The following is a 15618-nucleotide window of genomic DNA, read 5'->3' on the forward strand; positions in this document are numbered from 1 at the left end:
GCTTTCATGTAATCAATCCAGGATGAGGCCAGTCTAGTCTTGCAGTTTTGTGCGACTGCTCTATCTACTAGAAGGTGATGTTTCGGCCCTCTAGTGTTCCTACCAATATATATTATATTATTACTGTGATGGCTGCATGCAACCACACAATTGAAATACTTGGGTAATATTCATTTGATCTTTTTGTCTTATGTTTACATTATGCTCTAAAGCTTATGTAATCATTTTGTGCTCCAGTCCTTCCTGGTTTGGGTGAAAGAGGAGGCTGAGGATGGAACTGGTTTAAATGCAGAAGCCAATAAAATGGACTGGACCATTATTGTGATCATGTAGGGGGGAATGGGGTTCTTCTTGAATGATGGTTAGCTGTTATCTCTCTAGTTTTCACCTTTGGTGAAACGGTTTATTCATTTGCAATATAACTGGAGCTGTTTCTCATTTGGGCAGGTCAGTTTGTTGACTTATGTTTTGTTAAGTGACTTTTTTAGTAGAGTTTTGTTAAGTTAACCTCTTTTATGGGCCCACTTGGTTCTTAAAAAGAAGTTTATTTATGTCATTTTTGTAATCATTTTGTCCTTTTTGGGGTATAATAAAACCAATTTTTCAAAGATTACATTTCTGCCTGTGTGTTCCTGGCTGCTTGGTCCATGATAATTACATACAAAAACATAAGCAAACTGTCTGTCCTTTAAGCCCAGGTCCTTTACCAGAGGCCTGGGAGCCCGAGGATCCTATGCACTATCCTAACTTTTCCTAGGACTCCGCTCTTCTGGACACAGAAACCTGATATCATTCCTGGAATGTGCTAGAGCCACTCCCCAAATTTGGGGGTCACCGCTCTGAGTGTTTCGATTACCTTCACCTTCAGTGTCTTCTATAGCTCTTCTCTCAGCCTGTTTCCTTTCTCGAGCTTCTTGTGTTCATTCTTCCTGAAGTTGCTTTTGCTACATCTATCACATGGCATTCTTTCTCTGTTTGTTCACTACGACTCTATGCATGCATATTTTATATTACATATAACATTACATTACATATTCCTCCACTCGCATAAATTCAACAACCTGCACACATAGAACTCAGCAGCCATAAGAAATGAAGAGTTTCTACTTTCCGAGACATCCTGCATGTTCATGCCCTTGCAAGTACCTCTGCTCTGAGAGATTTTCAGGTTTAAAGCATTAAAATACTGACACCTATGACACTTTTCATTATTTCCACTGCTACACTACAAACAATAACTGCTGATAGTTAATTTGGCAAAAGTCATTTTCAAAATTGTAAATGGTACATAGACAGTGGTTTAAAACAGTTCTTATGTTGCTTCCACAGTGTAACTTAATGCAGTAACCTTAACTGTCCAAAGTGAACAATCACATTAGGAACCCTTTTTTTTGGGCTTCCATACAGTCAAAACTCAGGTGATTTGAGCGAGCTTGACTTGGTTTCAAGAACAGAGAGTTACCATCAAGAGCATGATGGAGCAGCACTCATAAACTAGTCACTTGTGTGAGTTGGCTTTTTTGTGCACATGGCTGCCAAGTTCTGTGCACGAAAATATACTTGCACAAGTGATCATCAATACCTGCACAGATGGACAGATTTACTTGTGATTATGCTATTTCTTGAACACAGCTTTTGATGTAAATATCAATCTATTGCGCAGAACATTCAGAGGCTACAGCACAGCTTGAATAATAAGGTGGCCACGCTATTGATGTCAAAACACAAAAACTCCTCACAATGCTCAGGTCTCCACCCAAAGCCAAGCATCCTGAGGCTCGATGAGCAATAGAAAAAGGGAGGGCAAGGATTAGTTAGTGCCAGAGCAACAATCCAGGAGCATCCATAATCGGGAGAGGGGCCAGCTTGAGGAACAGAGAAATACCACCCTCCAAGGGGTGAGGAAGAGAACATACGCATGAACTGAAGATGAACTGACCTTTGCTATTACAAGTTCTGTTATACCTGTGAGCCGCCCATCGAAATGAGGATTGGTGGCCACCTTGAGGCCAGGGTGAGGCAACAAGAAACAGCTGATTTTGGAGAAGCAGGAGTGGATGTGTCTGCGGACATTCTGGAGCTCCTCGTGTTGGTTCTGTTTCACCTGAGCACAAGTCAGGCACTTCAATTAATATCTGATTTACTGCACTTAAAACAAATCAAAACAATGTGAAAGGTAAAAAACTGTGGAGATGTTCGACGGAAGATTGCCTCTATACTGTAGTAGGTAGGCAGTTTCAACCTGCTTTACATCCACTGCCACCTGACTTTGTGGATCTAATAAGTCAGGCTGTTAGGGTTTAATTATTCAACTCACCTGCAATCGTTTATCCAAGAAGCTCCGCCCTCCCTCCAGGCCATATGGATGTTCATAAGGGTAACTCCAATCTCTGATTAGGAACATCAGTCTCTTAAAAAACAAGATTTAAATTATTATTCAGCATGGACATCAGTGTGTGACTTTCAGGTGAAGAACATCTAGAAATGGATAAGAGTGTGCAACAGTTAAAACTCAAGCAGTATGTGCTGGTACGAAGAAAAAGAGTGTTAGGAGCTTTGACCAGGAACAGACATGAAGACAAAATGTTTTCCTTTCATGACTTTACAAGTACTTGTACAACAAGACAAAGCTTGCTTTAAAATTAAAAGAAACCTCCCTTATCATATTTTAAGGACAATGACCATAGTATGGCAGACCTGAAAGGGTTTCTCATAGACTTCCTCCATGGCCAGTCGTCCATATTCAGTGAAGAGCTGAGGAGACAAAACAAGCAAAAAAAGCCTAGAAAACAATAGCAGCTATAAAATATCGCAGAGTACAGGAAAAATTCTTTGCATATCTGATTGTTCGATTAGCGATGCTTAATGCTATTTGTCAAGGCCCGTTTTAACATCAAGAATAACAATCTGACCTGTTCAGAAATATGTGGGCAAATATAAACTTCTGGTACGAAGGGACAAAACACAACAGACTCCACAAAAATCCAGAGGTAGCTAACTTTTCCGTGTCACTCCTTGATAACAACTATGCACGCTACGTGCAGTTGGGAAGAGAAATCTAGCTTCAATTGATTTCTCTCACACTTTCACTCTGAGCTGCTTTCTCCCTCATATGGCCACATGTCAGATCAGAAAAAAAAAAAAAACTTAATATGGAGTTCTTCAGCTACATGGATAACAAATCAACTTGAAGGTGTTCTCCCAGTTTAGACAAGAAGAACACTGCTTATTATGCCTAAATGGTAATAGGAAGAGAAAGGCCAAAACACATCACCTGAACAGTGATGAAACAGTCATTTTCTACGTACACCCTAACAATGGCCCTACGCAGTGCCTTAGGCCTCTGTTCTATATTCAACAGTGGCAACTCTGAAGCCAACTAGTCTTTCAATAGGTGGGGGGCAGAGAGGGTAAGAGAAAAGAAGCACATAAAAAACTAACCTTTCTGGGCCATTACTCATGCTGTTCTAGTTATTTTTTAAAAGAGTGCTAAACAATTATTTTTTTCATTTTGTGTCTTGTCACAGCAAAATTTGACCTTTACTTATCTTGTTTAGAGAGACTACAGCTTTCATAAACTGCTTGTCCATTGCATGTGTGGATATGCTGTAGGGCTGCAGCTATTGATTATGTTAGTAATCGAGTAATCTCTTGATTATTCCATCTTTTAATCAGAGTTCTGAAAGGCAGCTTTGAAAAAAAGAGGTCTGAAAGGGTGTGTGTTCATATTATGAGTTTTTGTGCATGTGTGTCTGCAAGTTTAAGTGTGCAGGGAATGAGTGAGTTTGTGTCTTCAAGCCTTTAAAGAACTTTAAAGGAATGTGGTGGCTGCAATAAGGAAAATTGAGCATTCTGAAGTCTACCCTGTGCTTTGACGCAAGGTTTTTGTGCTGCTGATGTGTAGATGTTAAATGATATTGATAACAGTTCAGTGTCGAATCTAACGACCCTCAGGTTTACTGAACCATACTTTTTTATTGGCTTGTGAAAAAAGCTTTTATATGTTTAAATATTAATGCAATTTAAATGACAACAACATTTGATATTATTTCACTTTCAACGTAAAAAGTTTTTATGAAAGCCTTTAAATAAATATGGCCTAGTACACCCCACGCTCGCATTTGCATCGTTTCACACACAGCTCTGTCAAGTATTTTTTTATAATCAAATTATTTGAATTACTCAAATCATTACAGCCCTAATTTGATGCATTTAAGTTGTTGCTGAAATAACTTAACATAATAAATAACATAAATAACTGGGTTTATGCTATAGGGTTTAGTCTAGAAATAGTAAAGCTGTCTCGTAGGCTGATACTGACCTGGAGATGCTGAAGGTCATCTTCCTGAACATTCTGGGAAAGGTTGTACACCTGAAACACACATAATGTTGATGCCATAATTTCTAGATAAAAGCGTATATTCTATTGTTATACTACACGATGAATGAAAGAGTTTCTTATGTGACAACTAGAATATACTAGAAATAAAAAAGATGACTGACCTGCACAGAGCTGGTCATGGTGCTCAAGGCAAATAGTGTGGCACAGTCTTTAACGGTAGACTGGCTGTCAAATGCCCCCTGCGTGTCTATTAGCAGAACTGCAACCTGTGGAAAAATAATGTAAAAATAAAAACATACACACCACATACATACAAATATTTTTTTTTTTTTTTAATTTCCGTGTCTTTCCAGTGTCACTGCAACGAGTACTCCGGTTACCACTAGGACCACTGTTGCCTTCAGCCTCGACATCTTCTTGAGTTCTTCTCTCAGCCCCCTGATATCACTTGGTATACCTACATCAATCACTACAGCCGTCTTCCTCTGCTTGTCCATGACTATTATGTACGGTTGGTTAGCCATCACCAGTTTGGCTGTCTGTATCTGGTAGTCCCACAGGATCTTAGCTCTGTCATTCTCGACAACCCTAGTGGGCAAGTCTCATTTTGACTTCGAGACTTCCAGGCCATACTCAGCACAGGTCTTCCTGTATACTATGCCTGCTGGGTTATAGCATTCCATGTATGCCCTGTCTGCTAGCATCTTGAACCCTGCTGTTATGTGCTGGATTGTCTCAGGGGCATCTTCACACATTCTGCACCTGGGGTCTTGCCTAGTGTGTTAGACCCTAGCCTCTATGGATCGTGTACTTATGGCTTGTTCCTGTGCTGCCATGATTAGCGTCTCTGTGCGGTCTTTCAGTCCAGTTTTGTCCAGCCACTGACAGGTTGTCAGCCACTTCTTCTGACAATGGTACATACAAAGTAGTGGCCTGTCCTTCCATCATCCTTACATCTTCTCCTTACTCCTCTTCCGTCTTGGGTTTCTGATGCTTGAGGTATTCACTAAGCCTGCAGCCAGTTGTGGCCATCCATCCATACTCATGGATGTTTGTTGTCTCATCCTGGACAGTGGTTCTGACACTCACTAGTGTTCGGCCTCCTTCCTTTTGCTTAGTGTACAGTCTCAGGGTGCTGGATTTGTGGTGAAACCCTCAATGCATGGTCAGGAGCATCCTTGTCTTGATGTCAGTAGATTCTTATTATGGCCAGCTCATTATCCCAGCAGGGTAACTAATCACTGGCAGGGCGTAGGTGTAGATTGCCCAGATCTTGTTCTTCCTATGAAGCTGATTCCTCAGGACTTGCCTTACACTTGGGTGGTACTTGGTGGTTGCAGCTTTCCTAGCTTCGTGATTCCCATTTCCCTATGAGATTCCCAGGTGCCTGTAGCTGCCCTCGATGTCTGCTATGCTGCCTTCTCGTAATGCAATTCCATCAGTTTGGAATACCTTCCCTGTCTTTGTTACCATCCGGCTATACTACACTACAGTCCGATTGACATTCTGATGTCATTGCGGTATCACTGACAGTAACTGAGTCAAGTCAGACCTTCTTTGGATGTTGTGCTGGAGTCTTTTGTGAGTCGTTACTGAGCTCTTGGGGCAACTTTGTTTCGTTTTTTGTCCAGCCACTCCTGGGAAGGTTTACCAATGTTCCATTTTTCAGCATTTGTGAATAATGGCTGTCACAAGTGTGTCAGACAGGGTCATTTAGGTCTGTATTTTCCCCTGAATAATAAATGCCTTCATTTAAAAAACACATTTATGTTTTTACTTGTGTCAACTTTGTTGAATATTTAAATTTGTTTGATGATCTGACAAATGTAAGTTAACGAAAAAAAAACATCAGTACGGGATGAAACATTTTTTCACGCTATACACATATACACACATATCCACACCACATTTTAAAAGGAACAGCCTAGAAGATGCTGTGACACAGACCTTGCTGTGATCTGGTTTCTCCATTACAAACACATCGCTCCACGCCTGGATGCCCGTGGTCTCCCGTTCACAACCACCCCGCCAGGTGAAGCCGGTCAGAGGTTCCTCCTCACCACCGAGCCACGAATCAGATGACTGGAAGATCACAAGAGTATAGCTAACAAACTGCATTCCAAACTCACACGCAAACATGTGGAAAGCCTTTTGTTTATGCAGTTTCTCCAGAAATATCGGAGTCAATTCAAACTTTAGTCTCTTAATTTTTGCCTTACAGTGTACAAATCCATTTATGAACAGCAAAAGTATTAAATATAGATACTTGCATTTTTCACCCAGTGCTAATGGTTAGATGTGTAATACACAGAGATGGCACCGCGTAGGCCTAAAATCCACTTTAACGCACAATTATCCCTCCTGTGTGTGTTTGGGGGGGGGGGGCTCTCCTCAGGCTTGCGTCTGCGTTTTGTGGTTGAGAAGGCATTTGACCACATCCCTAGGAGTTATCTTGTAGGGGGTGCTTCAGGAATAGGTGTAGCCAAGTGGCAGAAAGCTTTCACCTTGGTGGCCTTAGAATCTTTTCTGAGCACGTGACATCCAGCTTGTACTGGAGAAGGTTGCATTGCAGCTGAGTGAAGTGGCAGGAATGAGTATTGGCACCTCCAAGTTAGAAGTTATGGTCCTCAATAAAAAAAGGGCCACTTCGAGTGAGAAACAAGCTGATGCCCCAAGTGCAGGAGTTTAAGTATCTCGTTCTCGCGTTACAACAAGCCAATTCTGAAATTAATGATTAATTCAGGAAAACCAGCTTCCGTAAGCTCATTATCATGGTGTATAGTTTGCATTTGTATTTTGCCAGAGCGGGGCCATTCAGTGGTTTTTTTGACTGCTCCACCAAGATGAGAGTTGAGGTCAATGGATGTATTTGGTGATGTTTGTCAGCAGGATTATGCTGAAACTAACAATCTGAATTTCATAGAACTTGACAGGTTACCTGTTTGTACATGTAACGAAGCATAAAGTCGAGCAGGAAGGATTTGCCCTTGCGAAAAGCTCCAGCCACAGAGACGACAACCACATGGAGGTCCTGGACCTTCTTCTGCAGCAGCAGCCGCTCCAGCACCTGCTCCTGCAGGAAGAATGAATGCTGCTCCTCATTTGCCACTACAATCTGCACAGGCTGGGGCACGCCCACTTCCTCCTCCTCTTCCTTCTCCAGCAGGTCATAGTCCTCCTCTTCACACCTTATCTGGGATGCGCATAATTTAAAACTGTGGCCACCTGAGAGGGGGAAAAGTATGCTTAAAATGTGGCTGAAGGCTCAGAATGCAGAAATGATTGGTCATGATTGTTCACTGGCACGAAGCAATAACTTGCCAGATAAAGGGATTTACAGCCTGTGTTCTTATTATCAATTGTCATTTGTAGTAGGGCTGCCACAAACGATTATTTTGATAGTCGACTAGTCACCGATTATTTTTGTGATTAGTCGACTAATCAAATCATGCATCCATTGGACGTAAAACGTACAGCTTATTGCACCAGTATGCATCTGCTCTTAAATAACTATCATTAGCTTACAGCTTTAAGTGTTTAAGGTATGTGCTAACTAAAAATAAAGACAAGATGATAGTTTATGACATTTTAATGAAATCTGCAGATTGTTTCGGTGGAGTTTAATAAACTCAGCCGTCTGCTCGTTGCTATCTAAAATATAACAGGACACCGAAGTATGTTCTCAAGCATCTCACACTTCTGATAATCAGTTGTTTGCTTGATGTTTATTCAGCTGTGTAAAACTATAACTTTAATCTCAGCCAAACCGATTTACCCAGGAACAAATAAAATACTAAAAAAAGCCAAACAATAACATTTTTAAGTTATCTAAGTGACTTATATATCATGTTTAACCTGAGTAGTGAAAGACAGCGGTGGGTTTGAAAACGATTTGCCTGGAGTCCGGTGTTCTCACCGGCTCTAGTGAGCCTAGAACCCCGGCTAGCTATCGAGCTGGTGGGTAACAGACGTCTCCGAAAACGTCTGAGCGCTTTTGAAAATATGTGGTGTCTTGATAAACTGAGCAGATATTTGAAGTTTACACAGCTACATTCTCGCCTGAAAACATGTTAGACGTTTATTTTGTGACCCAGAAAGAATAATAAGAGTAATATTAAAACTAACTAGCAGCCGCCATTGCTGGAAACTGAGCAGGGCCGCGCTATGAATTCTGGGACACAGCTTCTTCTTCTTTTGCCTTTAACAGCAGCTGGCATCCTTGTACATGCAGTGCTGCCATCTTCTGTTTCAGTCCGTTATTACACTCTCAAATCCTACTACTTATTCCTGCGTCTTTTGTGATCTTACAAAGCTTCAAACGATGCGTCGACTATTAAATTAGTCGTCGACGATTTTGATAGTCGACGTAATCGTGACTAGTCGACTAATCGTGGCAGCCCTAATTTGTAGCAAAAAATGTCGTTTTCAGTAGGAACTGTCTCAATATTCATGCAAATTGCTGTTAAATATAACATGACTTTTTAGTAATTTAATATAACCATCACTTGTGAAACAGTTGGTTGTGAGTGCTTAGATAAATTATACTCACTTCTAGATTCTTTAAAAATCAGTGTGGAGTTTGGAGGGGTGGGTGGCAGCTACATTGATCCTGTTATTATATGAGAGACCATTTCTATTGTTTTTGACTTGGATAATTCAATTCAATTCAATTTTATTGATATAGCGCCAAATCACAACAACAGTCGCCTCAAGGCACTTTATATTGTAAGGTAGACCCTACAATAATACATACAGAGAAAAACCCAACAATCAAATGAGCCCCTATGAGCAAGCACTTTGGCGACAGTGGGAAGGAAAAACTCCCTTTTAACAGGAAGAAACCTCCGGCAGAACCAGGCTCAGAGAGGGGCGGCCATCTGCTGCGACCGGTTGGGGTGATAATGAAACTCATCACTCAATGCAAAGTCAACCCAAATGTACTTATAAAGCAAATAAATAAGAAATAGAAAGGAATAGATAGATTAGGAATAGATTAAATAGATGTTAGTGGGTGCTAAACATATATAATAATGACTGCAAAAATAAACAGGAGAGACAATAGGTAATCAGCAGGGGCGATTTTAGCCCATTTTTGGGGGTGCTTCAGCACCCCCAAAATGAATCAAAGCACCCCCAAAGATTTCTTACTTTTTTTGACAATATTTGCTGTTTGTGGGACACGCTACTAAAACTATAAAAAGCATACAGTACTTAATTGACATGGAACATTTTAACAACAAAAGTATAGATAACCCCTCTCCCCTCCCAAAATGGTTTGTTCCAGCTCGCCTCGCCCCTACTCTGGCTCCAGCACCCTTGCTGCCAGAGCGATAGTGGCTGAGACACAGCAGAGCGGAGATAAGCGCCTGGCTTAAAACAGGACATGTTAGCTGCATTTAACCTTCAGTTACTCTTTATATAGTTAGGTAGGAGTCAGACCATGTTTCTTTTTAGCTGAAAAACATTACACCCAGGTAACCTGCTGTGTTGAAAACGTGTTTCCCGACTATGTTCGCTCCGTCCTGCTCTGTAGTAAAATCAGCGATATTTGACCGTCCTGTTGCTCCCATTGAAATTTATATAGCCTATAATCTAAAACTTAACATTATCCGTAGCCTACTGTTGTTACCACTGTCCTGTTTGAAATGTAATGAGAGAAGCTGGTTATTTTGTCATATGTGCCGATATTGAACGCAAGGTACTAACAGCTAACTGACTGGATGCCCATTAACCTTATAACTCCTGTTGTGTGTGTGTGTGTGTGTGTGTACAGAGAGACAGTCAGGTTCATAATGGATATGAGGAAGTTTTTTCAAAAAAAGGAGCCACATTCAGGTAAGTGTCAGATCAAATGATCCATCAATAAAGGATAATAAGATAAGATAAGATAAGATAAGATAACTCTTTATTGTCATTGCACAGTCATACATAGTACACTAGTACAATGAAATTGGAAAACTGTCCTACGTCGGCAACAACCAACCATGTAACACAACACAACATGACACGACACGACACACATCACAACATAACACAAACAACACAACACAGTATAATAACTTAGTTAAAAAGAAGAAGAAGAAGAAGTGTATTTGTATTACTGTTATTATTGCACATTAATTATTATTGCACCTTGTTATAAATATAAATATTATTATTATTATTACTGTTTTTACCGTTGTTAACGGTAAGTCCAGGTAGGTAGCCAGTCAAGTTTAGCTATTTGCATTGACTAGGGCTATTGCCCTGTTGTAAAAGCTGTCCTTGAGTCTATTCGTTCGGGACCTCAGCAGCCTGAACCTCCTGCCAGACGGCAGCAGCTTAAACACCCGGTGTCCTGGGTGTGTGCAGTCCCGTGAGGATGCTGCGTGCCCTCTTGAGACAGCGAGTGCTGTACAGGTCCTTCAGGGAGGGAAGAGGATGTCCAATGATTTTTGGGCCATGTTGATGACCCTCTGGAGTGCCTTTTCTGTGTGCTGCGGTGCAGCTGGAGAACCACACACTGATGCAATATGTCAGCACACTTTCAATGGAGCAGCGGTAGAAGACGGTCAGCAGCTCCTTCTTCAGGTCCATTTTCTGAGGATTCTCAGAAAGTGGAGACGCTGTTGGGCCTTCTTTAAAACCGCAGAGGTGTTAGAGCTCCATTGGAGGTCTGTGTCTATGTGCACACCCAGAAACTTGAAACTGGAGACCCTTTCCACACACTCCCCGTTGATGCTGACAGGCTGCAGCTCAGACTTCCTCCTTCTGAAATCAACAACAAGTTCTTTTGTCTTGTTGGTAGTGAGGTCCAGGTTGTTATCTACACACCAATCTGACAGCCTCTGAACTTCAGCTCTGTACGCCGACTCATCTCCCACTGAGATGAGCCCCACCACGGTGGTATCATCTGCAAACTTGATGACTGCGTTGTCTGGGTGGGTACTAACACAGTCATGTGTGTACAGAGTGTACAGTAGGGGACTCAGTACACAGCCTTGTGGGGAGCCGGTGTTAAGGCTGAGGGCTGAGGAAAGATGAGGCCCCACTCTAACTCTCTGTACACGGTCTGAGAGGAAGTCTCTGATCCAGCGGCAGGTGGTAGAAGGAAGTCCGATTTCCAGCAGTTTAACTATTAGTCTGTCCGGGAGTATCGTATTGAAAGCAGAGCTAAAGTCAACAAAGAGCAGTCTGGTGTAACAGCCCTGCACTTCCAGGTGAGAGATGGTGGTGTGGAGCGTTGTAATAATGGCGTCTTCAGTTGATCTGTTAGCTCTGTATGCAAACTGGAGCGGGTCGAGTGTGGGTGGCAAGCAGGACATGATGTGACGTCGGACCAGTTTCTCAAAGCACTTCATTATAACAGGTGTTAGAGCAACTGGTCGGTAGTCGTTGAGGCTGCTAATGTTAGTACGCTTTGGCAGTGGGACAATTGTGGCTGACTTTAGGCACGGTGGGATGCAGGACTGGGACAGTGAAGTGTTGAAGATCTTAGTAAAGACCCCAGCCAGCTGGTCTGCACACTCTTTAAGGACCCTTGCGGTTACCCCATCTGGTCCGGCGGCCTTCCTGGGGTTCACTGCCCTCAGTGTGCGCCTCACCTCATATTCCTGCACTTTTAGGCTTGGGCTGCTGCTGCTTTCTGATGTTTTTGCTGCTGCTGCCTCTGGTCCCTTCGTCTCAAAGCGTGCGAAGAAGTGGTTCAGCTCCTCCGCAAGCGCCGCGTTACCCTCAGTCAACGTGGTATTGCAAGGTTTGTAGTTGGTTAAGTGCTGAACTCCCTGCCATACCTGTCGTGAGTTGTTATTGCTGAAGTGGTCTTCGATCCTTCTCTTGTACACTGCCTTGGCTTCTCTGATGCTTCTTTTCAGCTCAGATCTGGCTGCACTGTACTGCATACCATCACCGGATCTAAAAGCGGCGGCCACGTTGCTTCAGCAGGACCTGGACCTCTTTAGTCATCCAGGGTTTCTGGTTGGAATACACCGGAGACGTTTGTCCACAGTGACACTGTTGACACAGAAGTTAATATATGAGAGCACTGATGTTGTGTGCTCTTCAAGGTCCTGATGTTCAAACACACTCCAGTCCGTGTTTTCAAAACAGTCCTGCAGCTGATGTGATGCACCTTCTGGCCAGGTTTTCACAATTTTTGTGACTGGGGGGGCTCTTCTCCTAACTGGAGTGTATGCAGGGATCAGCAGCATGGACATGTGGTCTGACAAACCTAGATGTGGAAGAGGGGTTGCTCTGTAGCCTTTTTGGATGTTGCTGTATGCTTTATCCAGTGTGTTTTTCCCCCTCGTTGCACATTTAATATGCTGTTCAAATCTGGGGAATACTGACCTTAAGTCAGCATGGTTGAAGTCCCCCGCTATAATGTGCACTGCGTTTGGGTGGGAATTCTGCTGATTGCTTATTGTCTTGTGCAGCTCCTCCATGGCCGAGTTAGCGTTAGCATCGGGTGGTACATACACGGCCGTTACCATGACAACAGTAAACTCGCGAGGTAGGTAGACGGGTCTGCACTTCACAGTCAAATATTCCAATCCGGGGAACAATGGCTGTCTACAGTCTTTGTGTTGTTGCACCAGCTGTCATTGGTGTAGATGCATAAACCCCTCCTTTGTTCTTACCGGAGTGGCCGCTCCTGTCGTGACGGTGGACCGTGCAGCCTGCTAGCTCAATAGCTGAGTCCGGAATTGATGGCTGCAGCCAAGTCTCTGTGAGTAATATTATGCTGCTGTCCCGTACACACTTGTTGACTGCAATCTGTAATCTCAGTTCGTCGATTTTGTTGGTTATGGACCTGACGTTGGAGAGGAAAATACTCGGAAGCGGTGGCTTAAATGGCTGTTTCTTTAGCCGTGCTAGTGGGCCCGCCCTGCAGCCACGCTTTTGCCTCCTTTGTTTACGTTTCCTCTTTGTCTTGCGGCTGGGAAGAACCAACCACGGAGACCCTGGAGCTCTCATTATGTCCTCCGGAATGCTGTGAAAGTTGTGGTAGTCTGATGTAATGCTACTTGCACAGCGTAATCCCAAGCTCAGAAGGTCCTGACGACTGTAGGTGGACTCTACTCGATGTATAATAATAAAAAACACACTCATCCAAACAGATACACGTAGAAAAAGTAAAAAACAAAACACCGAACGTGAGGAGCAGTGAGCCGCTGCGTCTGTGCGCGCCGCCATCTTGATGTATAATGTTGATGTATAATGTTGGATCAGTGTTTCAATATTTATATCTTTTATTAGATGTACATGTGGTTTGGTTATTTGCCTTTTGGTTGAAAGTACACTAAGAGAGGACTTTTTTATTAGTGAGCTTAATAGTTTAAAAAAAAAAAAAAATCTAATTGAATACAATCTATGTGTGTATGATTGTCAGTCCAAAGAGGGAGAGAGGAAAGAGGGGAACATGAGGAGAAAGTACAAGGTCAGGAAGAACCAGGTAAGAAAACAGACAGGGAATAGTGACAGGCAAAACAGAAGCTGTTAAACTGGCAAATAAAAAAAAAAAAACTAATTTTACTCATGCAATCTGAAAGTTGTGTTCTCCCTATATTAAAGCTGCTATACAGAATCTGCAAAACAAACTGGGTTGTCAGCCCTGGCACTGCATTACCATATTGAACTTCAGTCAGAGGAAGTCACGGTTGCCAAAACCTTTTTGAAGCTCAAGAGTGAGGCTGGTGCCATTCCAGATATGTTAACATTGTACAATCTTCTGGATAATCAGATCTTCCCCACACTGAAAACTGTTATTCGGGTTGCCCTAACAAACCCAGTTAGCAGCTGTAGCTGTGAGAGGTCTTTTAGTGTCTTGCGTCAGCTCCATACCTGGCTGAGAAGGACCATGGGTCAAAGCAGACTCCAGCACCTGGCTGTGATGTCAGTTGAGAAAGAGATGCTTGAGAGACTTGACCACCAAAATGTGATAGACAGATTTGCCAACCTCAAGGTGAGGCAACATAGGTTAAAAGAAAAGAAAAAAATCTGCAGAGCCATAGTAGTATCTGCAGTAAAGATCCTTTCATACATTGTATACATTGTACCATAGGCCAAGGTGTCTCCATTTTTCAATTTTTTAAATAGTATTTTGTACATTTCAAGGACTCTTCTATTTTTGGAGTGTATTTTTTATGTATCTGTATTGTATTATACATACACCAAGGCTCGCAAAATTTCAAAATCTCTGCTAGCCCTTCGGGCAGGCACTCTTCAGTTTTTGGTAGCCCAAAATAAATTTAAGTAGCCCGAAAAAAAAATAGAGCAATTTTTTAATGTTTTGTTTCCTTTACAATATTATACATTAAAGTATAATATTGTAACGGAAACAAAAATTAATCAGAAAGTTGTTAAAATACAAATCACAACAACTGTATAAAAATTACAATCATCAACTCAAATACTTGTTTCTAATTGAACAGAAATTTCTATGAACTTGTAAGAACTGTGTAGAACATGAATCAGTCTGTGTCAGATCCTGAATCTGAAATTTCCACTGAAGTCAAGGGTAAGGGGTAAGTGGAACCAAGATCGAGGCCATTTGCTTTTTGAAGTTTGCAAAAACTGCTAAATTTTGACAATGGTAGTTAACTCTTTGCAACATAGTACGCTTTTGAAAGATTTTTCAGGACTTCTTCTTGTGCTTGGTTTATTTTTAGTATGTTTTTTGCAATTGCTGTTTGTTCTGGGAAAGATATTGCAGACTGAGCAATAATGCATTTCTTGCATTTCTCATGGGTTCTGATGGGGTCTTTCTTCAAATTACTGGTCCCAGTTACAAAGGCGCTTGTCGACTCAAATGAAATGAAACTCACGACACACCCGGCAGAACATGATGTTATTTAGCTCGTCATATTCCAGCCACAGAAATTCTTTTGTCCATGAAACCAAAAAATCTGAGCTTTCTTTTTGCCTCATAGTCTGATTTGTCATAACTTTTCCGTTTTGTGGTAGGCTTTTATTTGGCTGCCCCTTCTTCACCCTGACCTGTCTTATTTGGCTCAGCAGAACTAAAATACCGGCGTAAATCCTGCTGCTTTTACACAGGTACTTACATAACGGTCAGCGATTCTCTGCGCAATCAACCTCTTACATGTTTAAGCTTGCTGTGGGAGATTTCACTTGTCGCGTTTGAATAGTAAGCTAATGAGTGATAAGACGATGTCAGAGGAATTGGTGCGCAATTAATCGTCACTCACCAATCAGTGCTGCCGCTCTCTACACACCGTTCGCGCGATCGCAAAGTGAAAGTGAAAGCAAAAAACAAGCACAAATTCAAACGCGAT

At 42.1% G+C, this 15618-nt stretch overlaps 1 protein-coding gene across 2 annotated transcripts in view; it reads right to left on the reverse strand.

Annotated features, from left to right (window-relative positions):
• LOC116323730 (atlastin-2-like) overlaps positions 1-15618 on the reverse strand; it is a 49355-nt gene that overhangs the window by 15823 nt on the left and 17914 nt on the right. For both annotated transcript variants that reach the window (XM_039613772.1, XM_031744140.2), the window contains exons 2-8: positions 7281-7567; positions 6290-6424; positions 4504-4608; positions 4322-4372; positions 2698-2754; positions 2318-2410; positions 1966-2104 (exon numbers count right to left, since the gene is read on the reverse strand). In XM_039613772.1, coding sequence (XP_039469706.1) covers positions 1966-2104; positions 2318-2410; positions 2698-2754; positions 4322-4372; positions 4504-4608; positions 6290-6424; positions 7281-7567 — 867 coding nt within the window. The remainder of the gene's footprint in view (positions 1-1965; positions 2105-2317; positions 2411-2697; positions 2755-4321; positions 4373-4503; positions 4609-6289; positions 6425-7280; positions 7568-15618) is intronic.

This window comes from Oreochromis aureus, linkage group 6, assembly GCF_013358895.1.
Source record: "Oreochromis aureus strain Israel breed Guangdong linkage group 6, ZZ_aureus, whole genome shotgun sequence".
NCBI classification, from domain to species: Eukaryota; Metazoa; Chordata; class Actinopteri; order Cichliformes; family Cichlidae; genus Oreochromis; species Oreochromis aureus.